We start from the raw sequence: 22,080 nt of genomic DNA, 5'->3' as shown, positions 1-22,080 counted from the left end.
AACATCACTGTGTCCAACTAAGGTGACAAACAGCGAGCAGTACCAAGCATATACTCACAAACACACACCAAGCTCCTGCAGTAATCATTCTATGCCACTCAGCTCATGCTCTATCGGGCAACTGAGATGATGCACCCTGTCACGGTCTAGTTTGTGTATGTTTCAACGATAATATAAAATGGTTCTTCCAGCTCTCTTTCCTCCTAACCTGTATATGACTGATGGTCTCCACTCTTTCAGACAGCATAATATGAGCTAAACAGACTGGAGAAGGCTTATAAATAGTGGAGGCAGGTACTTTTAAATGTGAAAAGCAAAGGTCAGCGATATCCAGCAGGACTTGGTTATGGATGCTGGATGAGTTTTCATAAAGATTGAGAAGGTGGGTGAGGGAGAAAGAGAGAGAAGATCAATAGGGTTAAAAACTCTCTCACAGTTGTTGTCAATAAAGCTTTTATATCCATAATTGACAGGAAATATATGAGGGATTTTATGTGTTCCATTATTATTCAGTTTATAGGCTGCTTTAGTTTGGGAAAAACTCGAACATAAGCTAACAAGTATCTTGAAGGGTAGCAATTTTTTATTTCAAGTTCATTTGGGGTTGTGCTGTCAGGGATGAAACAGAGGGGGAAAACATTATGAGGAATGCCTTGAGTCAAAATCGACCGTGGTGAATTTTGTAGCAGCAGAGATACCATGACTCCCTAAATCAAGAAGACTGAATTCCTTGGACACTTGCATACCACCCAACTCACTCTTAACCCAGTGCTGCACTCATTTACTGCTATACTATTAACCAAAATAATTTCCGCCCTCTTCTATCTCTTTTTCCTGCCCCGCTTTACTGGATTCATCTGTGGGAGAGAGTGGAGGACCTTCGGGGCCAAGAAACAATTAACTAGATAATGGGCTCTCTCCTTCTCTCGTTCTTCTGCCCACTCTTCTGGCCACATCCCCCCACTTCTAGTTTTCATTTACTTGTTAGCAGATACACCAGCTGGGGTATCTCTGCTGATGATAAAATACATGACATTTATTGGACCCTTGTATTTGATTTCTATCGGGCAGGTTTGAAAGCAACCTTCCTCCTGTCAGGCCAAAGTTCTCAAACTCCTCACATTATACACATATATATGGATGTACATTGACATTTGTACTCCTGAGGGTAACTTGGATGCAAGAACTGTAGAATACCTTGAACTCTGTGAGACTGTGCTTTGAGCTAAATGCTAACTTTAGCATACGACCATGCTCACAGTGGCATTGCAAACCTGCTGATGTTTTGCTGTTATGAGTATCATATTCATGACCTTGGTATAGTGTGTTAGCATGCTGAGATGGATGGTTATGTCATCAGTTTTGCAGTCATTTCATCAGAAATGCAGATGTAAATTTTGACCTAATGGTCCGGCTAACTGAGAAGTTAATGGGCCACTATAGTAACAAAAAATTGTCTTAAGGGAGACATTATTGTCCAAACAAAGTTCATGGCAATCAATCCAGTAGTTGTTGAGACATTTCAAAGCTGTAAACATCAATCACATGGTGTGCTGAGGAAAAAGTCAGGGGCTCTGTGGGGATGGTGAATCCTAATGACTCTCAAGGTCATCTGGGAACCCCATATATGTGCTCAAATTTTGTGCCAGTCCATTTAATAGTTGTTCAGATTTATTTAGTCTGGCCCAAAGTGGTCCAACTTTACAACAGATCAGCATTGCTAGCCTTGCAAAAAGCGACCAAACCAATCAGAGCTGGTATTTCATTTTATTTCTGCGATCAACATGAAAAAAGTTAACTGTTTTTAGACACCCCGGCTTCTGTGTTGACTTAAAATGACGTTCACAAGATGAATATGACAGTCACAGATATAAAAATGGCAACTGTCATGTTACTAATAAAGGCAATCCATGCAAATCTCAGAAGGAAACCAATTACCTCTAATAGTTAACTCGTAAATTGATTACATCACTTCAGAGGCCATTCTCCTCTCTTCTCTGCTTCTATCTGTCCACTGTCTTCTCAGGGACTGGTTGACTCATTTCAGTGGGATTACACTTTGGTCTGTCCCACTCACGTTAGAGCAACATGTTCCAGCTGTTGTCAGGCCCTGTCAAAAGCACAATAACCTGTAATAGGCTTAACACAGCGTCTGGTTCCTGCACAGCACAGATTGCTAATAAAGGTGCAATGTGTTCACTGTGATTTTAGTGCCACCGGCCAATTTGAGCTTATCTCGGATTCGTGAGTGAGCCGATTTGTGTGTATTTGTTTATGATTGTGTTTTGGCATTCGTTTGCTGAAGGATGATGGTTTATCTAGCGTGTGTGTTTGAGAGTATAAGCATGACACAGGGAGACTTGTGTGTGTGTGTGTGTGGAAGAGACAGAAAGTGAAAAAGAGAGAAAGAGACTTGTCACCAACCGGGAGAAGCTTCCAACGTGCCATTGCGGTTATCCTGGTGGCCATCTGAGCTCTCGAGAAGGCGAGGGATAGATTGAGTGCAATAACAAGAGCCAGACTGCAGGGAGAGAGAGAGAGGGAGAGAGGGAGAGATGGATGGAGATCAGCCATCAGCAACTCAGTCAGTCTGTTGCAGTAGATTTTTAAAGGCCAGTCTCTCCACAGACAAGCGATGGGTTCCTCAGTGTTTTTTTCTCAGTGATGCATGCATGCAATGTGACGAGAACAGAACGAAAAGACAACAACTCCATCATTAACATCACCCACTGTCTGTCAATCAATGATTACTCTCCTTGTATACTCCGATGCTCGTTGTCTAAATGGCACCACAAGGAGCCTTGATGTTTGCTTCATACGCAAACTCTGCTTCATCCTCACCTCTTCTCCCTTCCTTCCTTCCTTCCTCTCCCTCTTGTTGCTCTTTTCCAAGTATATCACTTAAAGCTTTGGCTGCGGCTTTTTTTTTTTTTACATTGGTTCTTTAAGTCTGTAAATTACCTGCCAACCATGTCTCCCTGGTTATTTAGAAAGAGAAAGAAAAGGCATAGTGGGTGATATGTTACACCCCAGTGGACCTCTCAATTGCCTTGGGGCTCAATGATGGGGCACAAATAGCTCTAGCTTTTGGAGTTCCTATGTGTGAGTGAGAATGTTAGCAGGCAAGATGAGGCTGCCACTGCAGTGTGAGGAGTTAATCAGCAGTGTGGAGTGTTCACCTTAATTGACAGATAAATGACCCCAATGAACTCAAGGGGGGTCACTTTATAAAAAATGCTATTGATATACTATTGGGACATTCAAATACACTACATTTACAATGGACCAGTAAAACTTTTCTAAACTGTTGCAGACTGATTCTCATACCCCCCCCCCCCCCACACACACTTGATCTTCTTTCTCCGACCGCAGTTGGTATTGATAGCCATGACAGAGTTTAGAGGATTAGTGGGGTTTGTGCATGAGGAAACAGATAATCTCCTTTAGATCTGACCTATCGGCTGCACCCTGCTAACTCTATAGGGCTTTATAATGCCGAGCATATGTTTCAGCAAACGCTGGATTCAGCCCGGCTCACATTCCCTCTCATGGATTGGAGATGTGGAAGTAATTCAATGAGGAGTGCATGCAGGAGGCAGGCGTAGCTGGTAGAGAACACCAGCTTTTGGCATCTGCTGCACCGCTGCTGCATGGATGCTCAAAACATCAGGACATGATTTAGAATATCTACAGCGTGGTGGCAGGATGGATGCATGTTGGGGGCTTCAGCAGGGACCGTGCTGTATGTTTCTGTTGACAGTGCAAATATGTAAATAACAGGAGAGTTATGCATTATAGACAACAAGTACGAGAAGGAATCTTTTTCTCAATGATGGTGTCTCTGGGTTGTCATATGTCCCTCTTACTTTGTTCAAGGTGTTTTGGGGTTTCCTAGATATAGTTGCTACGCATGTTTCTTCAGTGAAGCATAACAAGTAGTGTCTACTAACTTAAGACTGAAAAAAGTATTCTAAAACAAATGAAGCCAAGGGTGGAAGTTGCTTGCAGTAGACTAGTTAATTGGATAAACATTGTTGTCGCACACATCACTTTCACACATAGTTAACCATAATTAACACAAACTATACAACTGTAGGGTGAATGACAACACATTTTCTTAATAGATCAGGGAACAGCATGCACACATCCAATCTTAACCTATGAGAGTATTTTCTGTGATGGATTCTTATGAATTTTGTCCTCAGTAATCACCTGTGCTGTTGGTCTTGTCATGAATAAACTCAGTGTGAAGAGCAGATTGCTTCTGACATCAGATCAGACTCTCCCGCCCCTCTCTCTCTGTTGTTCTCTTTCTCACTCTTTCTCTATCTGCACACACACATACACGTGTGTATATATGTGAGTACACGTGCATGTATGTGTGTTCATGTGTGCAGTATTGAGCCTCAGGTTGCTGATTTGGGTGCAGTAATTTGCCATTAGACGAGGGACAGGTGCAGCTGCCTGTGTTTGCAGCGCTAACAAGGCATTTCATCATGGTTAGCGCCAGCCCGGTGCTCTGATCAGCTCTTGTTCTTGTCACCATATCACACACATGTACACGCACACACAGGTGCACACAAAGGTACACTCTGATGGTCTCTACACCTATAGTGCTGGTTATAATGGATGAATTGGGTTCAGAAACCCACATTACCTTGTTCTGTAAGTGAAGGATAGACTCTGGTTATATGGCTGACGCTGTGTAGGAAAGGCATGCTAATGTACTTCAGTTAAATATTATTATATATGAGTTAACTGTCGACTATTGTTCGGATTTAAGTAATAGGGAAGCCTAAAAAAAGATTGTCCCAAGAAATATGATTTTTCTTTTTTCTTTTTCAATTGTTTTAAGTAGTTTTCTGTTAATGTAAAGCACTACATTGTAAAATGTTCATTCAGATGAGCTTAATATATACAGCCTATTTGATGAAAAAAATAAAAAAATAATAAGTTGTCTAAAATTGAAGAATCTAAAAGATTTTGGATGTGTTTTAATCCTCTAAAGTGACTTATTATTGCTGTGATCTGTTTGAAGTTATTTTCAGTAAGGCAGCATTGATGCATGCTGACCTTTTAAAGATGTGCTGTTTTCCAAAATGGTACAGAATTTCGATTAAAAATATGCAATGGATGAAAATGATCACATTGAACATGAGATAATTCCTGGGCAGCTGTTTCTTCACATTTAGCCTAATTGAGTGTGATTTATCAGCAGCACAATAACAGTAGGCTAATGCCATCATATAATGATAAATCAATAGGGATGAATCTCAGTAGCTTCGCGTAAAGGTCAGCGTGAAGGTCAGCGTGAAGGAAATGTAATGGAGACAATGGATTGAGGGGCATTTTAAATAAACTCCTCCTTGGTCAGCTGTCCCATCGCTAATATCCTCTAAATGGTAAGGGTAGTGCAAACTCTCTGCACTGCAGCCAGAATATTGTGTCTCCGCTCATAAATCCAGCAACTGAAGTAAAACTCGATTCAGTTTCCATCGTGTGTGTGAGCTGCAGGATATCATGCTGTGGTCACCCGAGGTAAATTTTCTGTTTATGGATCTACAACATTAGACACGGCTATATACCTCCCTTGAGTTTCCATCTTGGGGTTCTTCCGCCATCAGCCCTCACGCACACACACACACACGCACACGCACACGCACATGCACACACACACACACACACACACCTTCCTTGGCCGTCTCCCAAGGCAGTCAAACAGATTACTACGGGCGTTAACCCCATCGATCTGCTCCAAATGGCCTCCAAATGCCAGGAATTAGATTTCGTACTGGGGAAGAGGGAAATAAAATGCTGTAGTATTTCTTGCTGCTCAACTTGTCAGTCAAGTGCTGTTATGCCTTACTCATGGTACTAGTTCTTACTCAGAACTTCTTTGGGATTTTTCAGAATAGTTATGTCTCCCTTTTATACCTTGTTTTGAGCATATTTCTTGGAGAATATTGGGATGTAAGATGCAGCCTGCACCAACCTCTCAGTGACTTGACTTGGGAATCCTTGAAAAATACATAAATGTATCATTACTGAGAGAGTCGGTTACTTCTTCTATTCATAAAGTGCCGAAAGATTTTGGGATTCAAACTGTGATCGATAAAAGATGACCTTAGATTTTGATATTACATTTTTTTTTTCTATAATTGATGGACCGTAGGCAAATCTGCAGGGCCCACTGTGCAGCTACTGAGCATCACAGAGAGCCACTGAACCAATCTCACAGTCATGAATTACTCCATTGTGGTGTTATAATGGAGGGCAGGTTTATAACGCTGGTTGACTTGGCTTTATTAGTGCACGCTTAATGTCAGGCTAATACCTCTTCACTCCAGTCTTTCTCTCTCTCTATTCAACTGCTAGTTTCTGCCCCTTTTCTCCCACCATCATCTTCACTACCCCAATGCCTCTTTACCCCCATTATATTCTGTTGCCTCTCTCCCATCTGTCTTGCTTTGTCTATCTGGCATCAAGCTTTACAGTGTTTCCATAGCTGCATAAGTATTGATTAATGTCGGAGTGGTCGTGCTACCTAATGAGAGGCTAAATATAACCATCGCTACGCGGGCCCTGCCGCGGCCTCCTCCTCCTTCAACTAGCGCACAAAGTGTGGATAGTCACACTGTTGGCATGACAACACAGCGGTCAAGGCTCTGTGAGCAGTCACAACAGATTTTGTGCATGTGTGCCCGGCAAAAGAAAGGAGAAGATGAATGAAGCAGGGGGGATGAACATAGAACGAGAGAAAAAAGATAGAGATGCTTTTTTCTTTTATTTTTAGCTTTACTTGAAGCTGCTTTGCTTTTTTCACTTTTCCCTTCTGAATTCCCTCCTCCATTAAAAAGTTAGAGGAGCTCATTTTGGTGGTTTTCCATTACTTACCGTCGCTTCAGATGAGCGATTCCATACTCATCTGAGAAAATTACATATATGATTAGAGCTGAAGCAATTAGTTGATGAAACTGTTAATTCATTAACTCATTATTACAATCAAAAATGCCACACATTGTTTAGTTCCAGTTACTTAATATTGGGGTTTTTCTGCTTTTCTTTTTCTCATTTCCTAGCAAACTGAGGGTATTTAAGGTTTGGACTAAACAAACAAACCATTTGGACTAAACAAACAAAGATTTTGCCTTGGGCTTGAGGAAATTATGGTTAATCTATAAAGAAAATAATGGTTAGTTGTAGCTCTTTGCTGTATCTGACCCCACCCCCTGGTTTCAAAACCCATAAAACAGTTAGATTTGCTGCAGAGGGAGTCAGGAACATAACCATTCTTTACTACACTACATGATTTATTACACTCTATGTAATAAATCAGCTTGAACCTGCAATATCACCAAGCCCTATTGTACTTACGTTGACACGTTTAGTTGCACACATTTCTTTTCTGTTGCATGGTAACCAATTGAGAGTCAAAATCCTACAAACACTCCTCGTTACGACCAGCTGGAGAGAAATGAATGATAACAGTATGCAAATGGCATGTCTTCTTTAATAGCCTGCTGTTTTATTCAGCCGTGTGGCCAGGATAAGGAATCCCCACTGTGTCTAATCACATTCTCGCCCTCTCATTTCACCTGAGGCATATCAGCAATCTAGTCTACTTTTGACTGACATTACAGCATACATTGTTCTCTACCAGCATGAATGAACATGCACAGGGGAAAGCCTTGATTTTACCAGCTCTCCTACTTAAAACATTGAAAGGCATTCACACAAAGAGCGTCTGATGACTTAAAATCCTATGATTAAATCTTGGAGGATTGAGTTAAATGCAGAAAGATCGCTGTTGCGGCTCAAAGTGTGACTTGCAAGGTTGTCTATGTCCTCTACCTCAATTTAGGGCTCCGAGACAATCATCCTCCGCTCAAAAAATGTGACTAGACAAGAGAAGAACATAAGATGAACAGCAGCAGTGATACCTGTCATGCTCCTAATAAAGTTACCAACTGATCCCAACATACAATACCAACAATATGTCTGGTTATGAGTCTCATTCCTCCACATTTGATTTAGAGTTTTTCAATTCGCGGAGGGCTGGTGGTGCTGTTGTTCAGTGGGAAATCTCATTCAGTTGCCCACTGATGGCTAACAAGGTCAAATATCTCTTCAGATGAGATGGAGTGTGTCAGAATGCGCAAACACACACACCACCTGCCATTCAGTCAGTCAGTCCATCTATCTGTCAGCCACACACAGGAATACATCCTGAATTGAGTGGCCATAATAAAGGACTGGGGGGGGAGTGTTTACAGCTGATGGGAATATCGTTACAAACTGTGGAAATCAGGGAATCACAGCAAAACCTGTTAGCCAGCTCATGTAGTAATCAATAGGAACCTACACTTGTTTTTTTTTATTCTTCTCTTCTTCTTTCATTTCGCACTCTCTCCCTTTTGCACTCTCCTTTCCTCCGGTTGCTATAGTGACGTGAAATGGCTGCGTTCTGCAGCACTGGATCAGAGCGGGGGCCTGCTCTCGCAGCCTGTGAGATACATCGTTTTACATGATGGTCTCAAAACATACACACACAAGGCTGCAATTACTGTTTGTTAGTATATGCCACAGCACTTAGAGAGGATAATAAGTTCAAAAAGATATAAGTTGTATGAATGTTACATCGTTTTTCATAAACATGATACATTACAATAAACTGACACTAGTGAGTCCACTGTTTTTGTTGTTCATCCATCACAGTATGTCGGAGTATAATGACCTTGTGAGCAGTGAACTGTTTTTCTTTTTTACAGTTATTATTGATTCATTGACTCACAGATTAGGGCATCGAGTATCGCCTTAGTTCTTTGATTAATTTCTCAAACTACCTTACCTATTCTATCAACAAAAAACAACAGAAAACATCTAAAAAATATCTTTAATCTATATTTGTTGGTATGTTTACGTTTGGGATTAAGATACAATTTGCATAGTACAATTAACATTTGCGATCTTTTTTGTAATTTACTTTTTCCTGGTTTTTCCAATGAAAACTAATTAAAATGTGTCTTCTCTCTTTTCCTTGTGTCTTTTCTGTCTACCTCTTTCCCCCCTGGATCCCCACTCTCCCCTTCACCACTTCACTGTGTCTGCAGTGTGACAACGCCAAGGGGCTGAGGGCTTTCTTTGATGCCATATGCTACGGTCCCAAACACCTGATGATCTTCGGTGGTGTCTGCCCCTCTGTGACCTCCATCATCGCAGAGTCCCTGGAGGGCTGGAATCTGGTGCAGGTAGGGTTTGTTCTGTACATGTTCTCATGCATTGGTGTGTATGCGTGCATGCGGTATATTGCCTATATGTAAAGTGTTTGTGAACCCTGGATGCTGTTGTGCCAAACAGCAGCATCCTTCTGGTTTCTGCATTACTATCAGAAAACCTGAATTTGCTACTTAATTGAGTTTCCAAAAAATCTTTCCCCTTTAAATTCCAGTGTGCATAATAGTTCCTGGGATTTCAAAGGAGTCCCAACTCATGGCTTAATCCGTCATTAACCTTGCTAGGGTGAATGTCTAATTGGCGTTGTATAATCCGTACAATCCTCCCTCATTTTACGATCAGAAACAGAGTCAAAATGGCTTAAACCCATTGTAGCATTACAAGTCTGTGTTGAAAAATCAAGTTCAACTTCCAATATGCAGTTGGACTTGCATATGAAGGAAAACACATTATCAAATTATAAAGGCTTCACCTCATAGCAAAATGCAGTTTTGCATAATATAGCAGAAAATACGTTTTCTGGGTGTTGAGCTAATTTAAGATTTACTAGTTAGATGTTAATTACCTGCTAGACATTCATATAATAGATTTTACCACTCAATTATACTCTCGCTTGCTAAATGGCCGCCATTTTGCTGCCATTAAATTAGTAGAGCTTTATGATTGCTCACTGTAGGCAAACACTGTAAACTTTTGACCCCCTGATTTATTGCTTTCTTTGACTCAGACTGTTTACTGTACTGCAGTACCAAAGAGGGGAAATGCCTCCTTTGAACAAATACATTTCATTTGCTGCGAAAACCCTACAAAGGTTATCGGGCACAGATAAGAAATGAGTGAAGCTTGTGCTTGAAAGAGATAGCGAAATTCAAGAGGCTTTTTGAACTCAATGTCACATTACGTGGCATATTTCTTCCGCTTGCAATTACTCTGAATCTGCTGCTTTTCATGTTCCTTTCTGCTCGCTCGTCTTGTCAGGGTCACTCAAAAGTGAAAAGATCGGCAGGATGAGGGAATGAAAGGAGGAGTCATTTTTTGGTTTCTGTGTTCACTTCCATTCAGTGGTAATGATCTCAGTCTAGAAACAGGGGTTCAAGCCACAGTTGAACCTTAAGTGCTCTCAGGTATTTGTCTGTGTGGGCTGTGTGCAAATGTGTGTGTTCGTATGTGTGTAGGCTCTTCTCTCTATTTATTGGCTTGTTCGTCAGTGATTACCTGTGAGAAGTGCACTAGCAATCTTCTGCTTTACAGAACACACTGCCTGGTACGATGTCTTCCCCAGAGTACTTTACTAACAAGGCTCATTTGACTATTAGTACACAGACAGACCAATCCTAAATACACATTCTAATGCTGTCTGAATACCAGACAGCAAGTGATTGAGGGGAAACATTTAAAGTTAATGGCTTAGAAAACACCTAGAATTTACCTGTGTTTAAAGGTGATGACACTTTTATTCAAAGGCAAGGGCAACTGTTTCCACAATTAAACTCAACTTCTTTCTTTTAAGCCAACAAGCGTGTTTTTGAAAGGGCACTCAAAATATATTTACCCATCAGTTAGCTTTCCTGCACAATGTTGAGACTTATTTAATGTTGAAACCGTGGTTTATCACATAGCTAAGTATTTGTAGTCTCATATTAGACCTAATTATTTGCCATTTCTTGTGCCTATATGCGCAAGTGTGTTTTGATATATCAGGTGTGGGATTAGGTTACTGTTTTGTCTGAAATGCAAGATGTCCTTGCAAACCTGAGCAACATTCTCATCAGAGTATGACTCACCAAGCACCTATAAAGTGCATTGGAGAGCTGCAGAAAGACCAGTCGGTGGATGTCAACAACACACCAGATAGGTATTGGTGGTTTTATGGAGCATAAATGCGTGGTAAGTTGGCACCTGTGTGTTTAGCTATCATGTACTTATCAAGCTGGTCCTTGCACCTGCCAGCTAGATTCTTGGCCTGAGCCTCTCTGCCTCATCTCTTAGCCCATTGACTTTCATGAGTTCCTATTAAATGTGTGTGTTTGATTATACCTTGTGTGTGTCATTGGGTATGTGTGTCAATCTGCGCTATAGTGTTTAAGTGTTAAAAAAAAAAGGGCTAGACTTAAAGTTAGACATTGTTCGGAGAAGAATAATGCTTTCGTCTGAAGGAGGAAATTAAGAGACAGACTGAGAGGAAGGGCATGAGAAGAGACAACCAAACAGGAGAGAAAAAATGATTGGAAGTTTTGATCCTGCACCCTGCAACGTTTAGTGTGCCACATCAGTGAGAATCTGTTTTTAAATCTTCAACCCAGTATATTTATTACTCAGCCCTGGCTCCCCGTTTGCAAGACGGGAGTTGGCGTGCAGCGAAATAGAGAATTTTTCATGGTGATTTTATGGGCCAGGTTTAACAAGCTCATCATTTCCACATCAAAACAGGGAGCCTGCTGATACTATCTACAGTAGAGATAGCTGAGAGAACATCCACTCCTGGAAAAAGCTTAATCATACATCCATAAAAAATAGCTTTCAATCAGTGCTGATGCCTAATGAAGTCAGCGTTGAAAGGCTCAACAAAAATAAACTCCCATTGCGTACCTGTTCATTACGCTCTATGCACTCACTTAGACTAAAAACAGAAGAGGCCAGTACAGCAGAGTGAATAATGTCTTAAAAGGAATCCATCCTGGAACCTCACTAATTAGGGTAAAAAGCCAAGGTCATCTTGTAGTGGTATTCCACCAATAGGAATCTTCAAAAAAGCCAACCTCCTTCCAATAGATACATTTTTTTTCCATCATAAATTTTCACAACTTACGATCCTTGATTCATTAAGCAGTCTGTAATTCCTAAAGTGTGACACTGTCAGCGGGCAAACTTCCAGCGAATGAAGAGGGTGCAGCCCAATGCCAACATGTTAAAAGACAACAAATTCACTTGTGTGCGTTGTAAAAAAACAACAAAAAAACAATATAGCCATACACACAGCCAAATGTACCTGTAAGATCACTGAATAATAGTCGTCAGCTGGCAGTGCATATGCTTGCCGATTAGCTTTGCTAGCGCTAGCAATATCTCGGCTCTGTAGCGTGTAATCAAGAATCACCCTTGTGCGAAAATGTTAAATCAGAGAAAATTCAGGTTAGGAAGGATAATATCAAATGACTAAAATATTTAAACCAGCTGCATCAGATCAGAGGCAGACAACATTTACCAGGTTTAATCAGGCCTGTATCAGTCTGAAACAGCACAGGGTATGCAACATGCACGGTACTTCATGAGCTAAGCTTCTAGCCAGCAGCACATTGTAAAGCTCTGTGTACCTACGGATTGATCTGTTTGTGGCACTTTCTGTTTCTGACTCATGTTGTGTGATGCCGTTGAAGTGGCTCGTTTGTCAACTCTTCTTCCCCGAGCAGCTCTGCTTTGCTCTGTACTTACAGTCACATTTTGTAATTCATCGCATGTATGTGTGCTAAAATGACTGCCCAAGCAAATTAAAATGGTGGATAAGAATGCTACCAGGGCCAATGGACAGATTGTGAGGAGCGGATTGAGGGAATGATGGCGGAAAAGACACACAGGGGCAGACATAGACTGTAATAGCAAAAAAAATGAAATTCAAAGAAATGGGGCAAGACGCAGCTGTGTTTGCGAGCTGCCATCACTCACAAATGCCACTGATTGCTGTGGTTTTATTTCCGCAAGACAATGAGTGTAGAAGCCAGCCTCTTGGCTGCCATCTTGGTCTCTGATTAATCTTGTGTTCTCCTCAACATGATATTATATAATTCCATAAAGCATTTGGCGCGCTTTTTAAATACTTGCTGGCACAGATATCTGTGCCCGGTCAATATGCTTCACTTACTCTTCCCTTTTTTCTTATGAAGGGTCCTTTTCCTCCCCACAGCAGTGGTGTCTTTTTTCTGTAAATGTCTCATTGAGTGCCAAGAAATAGCCCATACCAACCTTCCTGCCAGTCGCTACCCCCCTCTCACTCAACAATTAGGCCAAACATGGCTGTTCATTTTCAGCCATGTCGAGTGTGTAATGAAAAATTATGCTTCCTGATCATTTTGCTTCTTGTTAAAAAGAACACAACCGAGTGTTGTTTCTACAAAATTGATAATTTGTAGAAGTGGACTCACAGTTTTTTTTGGTGTCAGAGTTTATATATTTGGAGGTGTCCTGTGCCTCAAATAGGAGTTTGCAAAACCTCTGAATCATTTATCTTTTAGAAACACTGAATAATGAAGTCAATATATAGAGGGAGGGAAATGTGGATGTGCCCTCTAAGGGTATTGTTGTCAAGACCTGGACATAGAGCTCATATTTACCTGTATATGAAGCCCATTTATCTTTGGCACTTGCTGTATCGATCGTCAGTGCTTCATTAAACCAGACCATTTAGGGACAGCAAAGTTGCATCCCCGCCTCCTTGGCGTGCAGCATTCTCTTTTTTATTTAAGCTTCCACCAACTCTTCAGAGTCTTCTTTTTTTCCAATTTTCTTTCTCTCACTCTCCCTGAGTGCTACACTGGATGCTTCAATAAAACATGTGAAGCCTAGCACTGCAGTATTCTGCCTCACTTACGTCAAATCCTCCTGTGTACCCTATCAATATTTCATGACTTTCAAAGTTAAAGCTTAAATCTGAGAGTGTAAGGGCAGTGTGGGCATCACAACAGATCACCATTTATCACCATTATGAGTAAAGTTAGGGCTCACCTGTTTGTGCTGTGTGCTATTTCTTTCCTCTGGGGGCAACTAAAAGTTATATAAATGGTTCTCTCAAGGTTAAATGACTCCCCCAAACCATAATATTCATGTTTGGTTGTATGTGTACTTATGTGTCTTTCTCTCTCTCTCTCTCTCTCTCTCTCTCTCTCTCTAAATATATATATAAATGTGTATCTCTATTTCTATTTCTCTCTCTCTCTCTCTCTTTCGCTCTCTCTGTCTCTCTCTCTGCAAGGGGAATTTAGGACAGGATTGTAGGGAAACAATACAGGATGCTTAAGAGAGGCAATTAGGTCAGATTTTCATACTGTCTTAAAGCAGGACCCAAGGGAAACAGGAAGCGGTGTCCCTGACTATATCTAAACCTGTCCAACCCTGGATTAATGTTGTTTCACAAACTGGATTGAGATGCTTAATCTCAACATCCTTTTTATAGGTTGTTAATTGCATCCCAGATTTCTGCTAATGAAGTTAAACAAGGCGAATGTTGACATTTGAAGCAAAGCTAAAGACAAATGAGCCTGCTGCACAGATGTAAAAATATGAAGACTTTCTCTTAAAGCCAATCATTTCTCATTGAGTCTATTACAATTTCTCGCTCTTTTATCACTGAAGGCAAAATGAGGCAGAAAGAGACAGAAGAAAATATTAATTATACGCTATGCTGTGCATTAATCAGACTTTTTTTGGTTGTGAATGCTGCAGAAGGCAGCAGCATGTACTGTAAATCTGAGCTCACACACACTGTCGTACCTATTCGCGGTGCCAAATGCGCGCCATTTGACAGGAAACATAGTAATTAGCTAATTAGCGACATTTGTTGAATGCAAGCCGTTAACGGGTTGCAACTGTTGGTGTCACATATTGAATAAACATGCTAGTTCATAGGCACTCATAAGAACAAGAGCTCTGACAGAACATCTTTATTTTTCCGTTCTTCACAAGGAAGTAGGAACAACAAATTTAAACTGTTTCTCGTTCTTTCTTTTTACCACTGACACATCTCTTTGACACCAATGTCAATGAGACACATTCAAAAGAATACAAGATGAATACATGCTGAATTCCACCCCTGCATTCAAGTACTATCACTCCCAAAGTAGTTTTTCTGAAGGAGGAAAAGAAAAAAGAAAGTAAGTGTCATAAAAAAAAATCATACTCACGGCGCTAATGATGGTGCAGGACCTGCCAGCCAACAATAAACAAACTATACACATTAATAGTTGGAGGTTGTTTTTGATGTTTCGCACAGGGACTTTACCGTACACACCCGTTTTTTGTGCCCCCAAAATCCTGGTTCTTTTCCCATTTCTCTCTGTTTTCTTTTGGGGTTTCCAGGCTTTGATATTCCTTATTTAGGTCATAAAGTCCATAGCACTTTGAAGAGATAGCTAGGCGTACACAACTTTTAGTTTCAAGATGAAAATAAAGCTTTTAACAAGAACATCCTATAAGAGAAAAGGTGTAAAGAAGTGGGAAGAAATAACTGAGTTGGAGGCATAATATAGAGAAAAAAAGAAACACAGGAGCAAAAGATTAGGTAAAACAGAAGGTAGGGGGCTATGAGTGATTGGAAGAGTTCCCCTGCACATATCAGCTGCTCGATGTAAGGGATGCATCAAATTTCACATCACTGGCCAAATGAAGGAGCGCGACTCTGATCATCTCTTTAGACTCTTAGGACTCTTTATACACCAGATACCTGAAGGAAAAGTGTGCTTGAATGTAAAGAAGAGAAACATAAATAAAACCTATGTCACAAAAGTGTAACTTAGAGCCAGTGGTTTTGTAGTTGACTTTTGTTTTAAATGGAAGTAATGTCAACTTTTTTTGAACAGTTTGACTAAAGAGATTGTTTGCTATGTTTTATTAAAATAAGTCTTAAAGAAATAAAATGATCTATTGGATTTATATAGTAATACTAGTATACTAGTAAATTATTTATAGATGGTATATTTATATATATACTATAAATAATATACAATAATATAATAAACCAGTAGAATAATAGTTCTATACAAAGAGGTTTTTGCTGAAGCCAGTTAATAAATTGGCTTAAGAAAGAGTTGTGAGGTGCAGTTAAACAATAAGCTGTGAGCTGATGTTGCATCGTTACCTACTTCTTTTAAGAAGATTTTGAGTATTTCAATGTCTGTAATAAGCTTCATCTAATTTACTTCTAATTTGCTTTTATAAACCCAGAAAGACCACTTCTCCCAGCTCACCTTTGTCTCCTCTGATTTTAACTCAATATAGGGACATTTTAGAGTCACAGGGATTGGTACCTCATCGACCACAAAAAATGTGTCAGATACGGGCCTTTCTGAGGCCAGGATTAGGAGAATCCTTTGAAACAACATATAAAAAAACAAGGACGGACTTTCCACGCAATCGGACATCAAAGAGGACCCGACTCCATTACAAGCCATTAAAACCATAACAGCTCCTTGGAAAGAGTGAAAGTTAGACGATCAATAAAGGGCGGTTTAACTGTCTGACACGGCTCACTAATATCTGAAGCAACAACTGCTGTTCAGAGAGAGAAAAAGCTGAGAGAGATATGAGATGAGGACAGACTTAGTGGGTGAGAGAGAGGAAATGGAAAGAGAGAAAGACTCTTGAGATCATTAGAGTGCTTTCCATTCTCCGTCTTAGCCCCCTCCCTGCTGTACAGTACACATATACAGTAATGCAATAACCTGATTTCCACAGTAGATTTGCCTATAGGATAATACAAATCCTACACACACACAACTATTCATAAACACACACTGACACACTAGCAAACCACACAGGAGGATAACCATCATGCTATTAAAGCTTTAGAGAAATACTGGTTTAACAAAAGAAAAGAAAATGTTCTATAGTTGAAAGCAATTCCAAATTGTTTTTTTTTACTGCAAAAAATGTAGCACAGTGCAGGAAAAACAAGTTCTCATCTGTGCTGCTGATGGCTATATTTACCTAATTATACTAACTACACTGCCTGAACTGTTTATTTTATCAAATTGCATCCATCTTAAAACTGATCAAAGTGTTTGGTGCAACACAAACACCAGATCCAGGCAGAAAGTCTTAAACACTCTCTCCACCTCTTTACTTGATTAAATTCCTTTTCCTCTTTGTCACTCTCTCCTATCTCTCTTTCCTCCCACACGATCCTCTTTCGCTTTATCGGGGCATCAGAATGCGGAAGCGTTAAGCCTCCTTGAGGTTCATACTGAGCTCAATGCTATATTTTCATTCCCTATCGGTGCAGTCATTCAATACCTTTCTTTTTAGTCTATGGCTAAAAGAAGTGCTGATAAATGATAATGTCTTTCGAGCTTCAGGCAACATCAGCTTAGTCTCTAAAGCTTAAGGCTACGTTCACATTGCAGTCCAAAATCGGATATGTGGCTCAGATCTGTTTTTCAGAGTGAACCATAGACTGTGTATAAAAAGTAGTCAGCACTGGTTTGTGTACTACCATTTTGCATCCTTGAGTTTGGAATTTTGACCATTGCCATGTTGGTTTTTGGAAATCTTGTTTTTTTTGCAACCAGAAGTGACACGAGAGGTTGCTAGCTAAGGTCCACCGAAAGCTGAACAAGACATTCTTAGGCAACCAAAACAGTTATAATTAGCTTCCATGACATGAAAACATATTGTTGAAGGGTTAAACTTGTAAGACAGAAACACAGACAACTTCCACAATTGACAACACATTGGTAACGACATGACAATCACAAGGTAGCCACGCCCTAACGCATAACCTGCTTTATTCACTATTTTAATCTAAATCAACAAGAAATAAAGGTTTAAACATTGACTTTAGTGGCCTCCATGTTTTGACATTTTGACACTTGAATCTGGTATTGGCCACATTCAAAAAAATGATGTGAACATCCAAACCAAAGCATCTGTTCAAGAAAAAGATCAGAATGCCACACTTAGGCTGGTGTGTATTCTCTCCATTCTACCTTTGCCTTTTTCAACTAAATTGTGGCCAGTGGGTAAATTTGACGCAATTTTCAAGACTCAACTTTCTTTTCAGAGACGCTGAACAGTATGCAAACAGCTTCTCTCCTCTCAAATCAAAAATCCCACTGCCAGTTGGTGTCCTCTTTGAACAGCTGTGCCACTCAGACTCCGACTCCAACAGGCAAACAATTGTTCAGATGGATAAATTAACATGCCCATACATGCACAGATGCATGAGCAGAAATGTGCATGCCGGCTGTTGTAGGCTTGACATGTTACTCTCACTCCATGTCAAATCTTTTGCTCTCCCTCCTTTACCCTCTCCTTAACAAAAGGGGTTTTCCTTTTCAAAGGGCCTCAGAAACCCTTGGGCACACAAAGCAGAAATTGCTATAATTGGTGAAGACGTGGCGAGGCGTTTGGCACAAGGAAGTCCCGTATTCTAATTATGCTGGCAGAGATACAGGGATGTACTTGTTTGGGAGAGTAGAACGACATGGCTAGGAAAGTGCTTTCATGAATAGTCATAACATGCTTTCTGCTGCATTATGATATGTTTATAGTGTGACATTTGTCAAAAGATTTATCTTTGTTTTGTAGCTGCAGCCTCACATTTACATTTAAATTGGCATCATGATGTGCATATTCAAAATGACTGAGCAGTTTTTACATGTAATATTGAAATGGATGTTGTGAAATGGAAACCATTAAAGTTTTCCATGGTTTCTTACTGGTACCATTACGTTGTTATACAGCAGGCCATTTATTTATATTGCTGTCCTTTAAATCAGGTAATAAAGTGTACAGAATGTGTACAGTATACATAAAATCTGTCATTGAAAAAATAACACATTTACCAGAGTGAAGCTTTTTTTGACTCAGAGAATGTTTTACAATATTTGCAACACCACAGCTGCTTATCTTGTGTAGTATTAAAAATAACATCTTTAGGTCTATATTACAAACATGTTGCTTGACAGTATGGTCCATGAATAGTCAATATGTTGCACTAGAGTGTGTTTAAGTCACAATACAGGAAAGATTCTCCACTGATAACAGCCAGAAAATTGATGCTGTGGAACTACAAAACACTAAAGAATTACATGCTGTATGTCCAAATAATGCTTTATAATAAGCTTATGTTAAAAAACAATTCCAAAACTGAGAGGAAACCTATTGTTGAACGTTTAGTCATATTTGAGCTTGTGTTTTCTCCAGCTTTTAAGGACACAGCTAGGGTTTCCGACTTGACAGACAGCACAGAAACTGTATGACTCACAGTTAGTGAAGTGTGTTTTATATATAAATGTCCTGAGATGCAGGCAGCACGGCACAGCTCTGTTTAAAATTTTAATTCAAACCTTTTAGTGGTTTGCAAGTAGGAGGGCCTGAGAGACAAAGCAGACAGGACTGAACAGCTACCTCATTAGAACAGAGAGGAGTTTGTCTGCCCTTGAACCGCTCTGTGTTACTCACACACAAACACACACACAATAATACTTAAACATACATCATATAAAGTATATGTATATACAAACCGTCATACAGGGACACATGATTGCCTGCAGATAGACCCGTGAAGATGCACAAAGAAACGTATTTCACTTGCACTGATCCACACAAAGGATTAAGCATCTGAAACTCACACACACACACACACACACACACACACACACACACACACACACACACACACACACACACACACACACACACACACACACACACTGGCTAGGCACTTTTACCAACCTTTAAATTTATAAATACCCTCGTGGCTCTGAAAGCGAGTTTGTGTTTGACATGTGGAGTTCTGGGTATTCCTACATCCAAATGCATCACAACTGTTTCTCGTCATATGGCTTTCTTTTAGCTGCTGCTTTTCAGCTACTGCATTTCTTGTCGGTATTAGAATTCACATCAGCATTTTACTCGATTAAACATGCTGTTGTGAGCTATTGTGAAAAAATAGCAGATTCCCTTTTGTGTTAGAGCAAGGGTTTTATTTTATCCCCAACTTGCAACATTTAACATAAATTTGTTTTCATTGAGTACGACATCATTTGAAGTGTTCTCTAAATTATATGAGTGATAGCTCTCTCCTTCTTTGGGACATCCACAGGAACCTTCCTACAACTGACGAACAAACCAATTGTTGGGTTGATCAGAAACAATTGTGCATTATGCCACTTTAAAAAAGATTTACATTGTACTTTTAGATGTTTTTTATGCTGCATTGATTGTTTCTTTTCTCAATTGAGATCCAAATTCTAACAGCATCTCCTGCAGTTGATAGGGTAATAACTCATTTACAGTTCAGAGGTATCCTGTGGTGCTTTACTGAACGCCAGAACTTGGCCTTTTACATAAACGGATGACAGTGCTTTCATGTCTTACTTGTACGAAATTAGGCATGACATCCAGGTACATTGGTAGTCCTCAACTGTAAAAAACAAAAAATCCAGGAATTGTTAATCTTCCTAAATGTTGATACAGTATTAAATTCCCTTCATACACACTGGCACTTGGCCATTAGAACCGCTTACTGTCCTGATAAATAAATCTTCATGTTGAAACAAGAACCGTCGCAGCTAGCTCATCTGAATTTACAGTATGATAAATACAGTGTGCTTTGTGCTAGAAATCTATACACTGCTCCACATTTTCATTGATCTTAAATGGATTTCTTTAATTGAATTAAGCAAATACTGTTGTGTTTATTCTGAAAGATTGCTTTGGAAGGTTGAGAAGGAGAAGGAAGCTTGTGAGATGTGGGATTTTATTGGCAATGTTACCTGATATTTACCCCTCAATAGGTTAAAGCCAAGGGGGGTCAGCGCTCCCTGTGGCGGAACGCCGTGCATTTTTAAAGAGACAGCACAGACTTAACAGCGGGACGCCAGCTGCATCCCTCAGTGTTAGGAAACGCACATAACCACACACCACCATTGACCTTAAGCTCCAATAAACATCATTAAATATGAATAAGGACATAATTGAAAGTAACCACTGGCACTTTCTTCTTTTTTGTCACACACACACACACACACACACACACACACACACACACACACACACACACACACACACACACACACACACACACACACACACACACACACACACACACACACACACACACACACACACACACACACACAGACTCACACTAGAAAAACCAGAGCCAACCACACATTATCTGGTTTACTACTTGGTCAGTAATAATCTTGACATTTCCTGTGTTGTCATTAAGACCCTCTACAGAAACCACAAACAGAATCAAGCCTGTGATGGGGAGTGGAAATAAGAAAGCCCAATTCGAATTTAACATGGTTTATTCACGGTGATGATTTATGGTCCAGAGTACTAGCATTAGACTTACCACGAACAACATGACAGAGAGAAATCATAGTGGGCTTTCAAAAGACAACAATGGTTCACTGTTGAATGTGAAATATTTATTTTGTCCATCGATTGGTTTTCTGAACCACTCCACCTTCCCCCTCATCATCCACACCGACCCCCTAATCCTTGAACTCTCCAACCTGCCTTCATTGATCCGTATGGCTGAGAAAGAACGAGCTAGCATGGGGCCTGGATAGATATTTTACTTGGACCCGGTGTTTATCTTGTAGAGGTAAACTTTGATTTCAGGCTCTGTTGTGGTATTACTTCCTTTTCCCCCACCGGCAGCAAACAGTGGGAGTAATCAGCTTAATTGGTTTAATTATGGGGTAAGCAGTGAACCCTTGAACACACGCCTTTGCTTTTCTAAACGGATATTTGCAGATTATGGGGCAAAAGTTCTTTCCCGTCAGCATTTAGCTATAGGTCTCCTTTGTCTTTTAATCCCTGCTATAATCTGTAGAACATTTTCATCACAGAGAAAACAGATGATCCAATCTATTGACCAGTGTTTTAGTTTAACATACTGATGTATTGTCTGAATAATGTAGCACCACACTTTCCTAAATCCCAGTATCAATCATTAGAATGGTTTACCAAAATCCAAAGCAAATACAAGGTATTCACAAAAATGTAGTCTAAGACTATGTAAATTGTTGTATAAGAACAGATATTATTATTATTATCTAGCTTTCATTGACAAACTGGTTTTACCAAAGTCACTGTTCAACCTAATCTTAACCAACCAGC

General features: G+C 40.0%; 1 protein-coding gene across 1 annotated transcript in view; it reads left to right on the top strand.

The window, feature by feature from the left end:
- Positions 1-22,080, top strand: part of gabbr2 (gamma-aminobutyric acid (GABA) B receptor, 2) — a 161,307-nt gene that overhangs the window by 38,166 nt on the left and 101,061 nt on the right. The window contains exon 2 of the mRNA XM_054606465.1: positions 9,111-9,248. Within this exon, the coding sequence (XP_054462440.1) occupies positions 9,111-9,248 (138 nt within the window). The remainder of the gene's footprint in view (positions 1-9,110; positions 9,249-22,080) is intronic.

This window comes from Anoplopoma fimbria, chromosome 10 (assembly GCF_027596085.1).
Source record: "Anoplopoma fimbria isolate UVic2021 breed Golden Eagle Sablefish chromosome 10, Afim_UVic_2022, whole genome shotgun sequence".
NCBI lineage: Eukaryota > Metazoa > Chordata > Actinopteri > Perciformes > Anoplopomatidae > Anoplopoma > Anoplopoma fimbria.
Note: the sequence above shows the minus strand (reverse complement) of the source record. Positions and strands in the feature narration are given on the sequence as shown.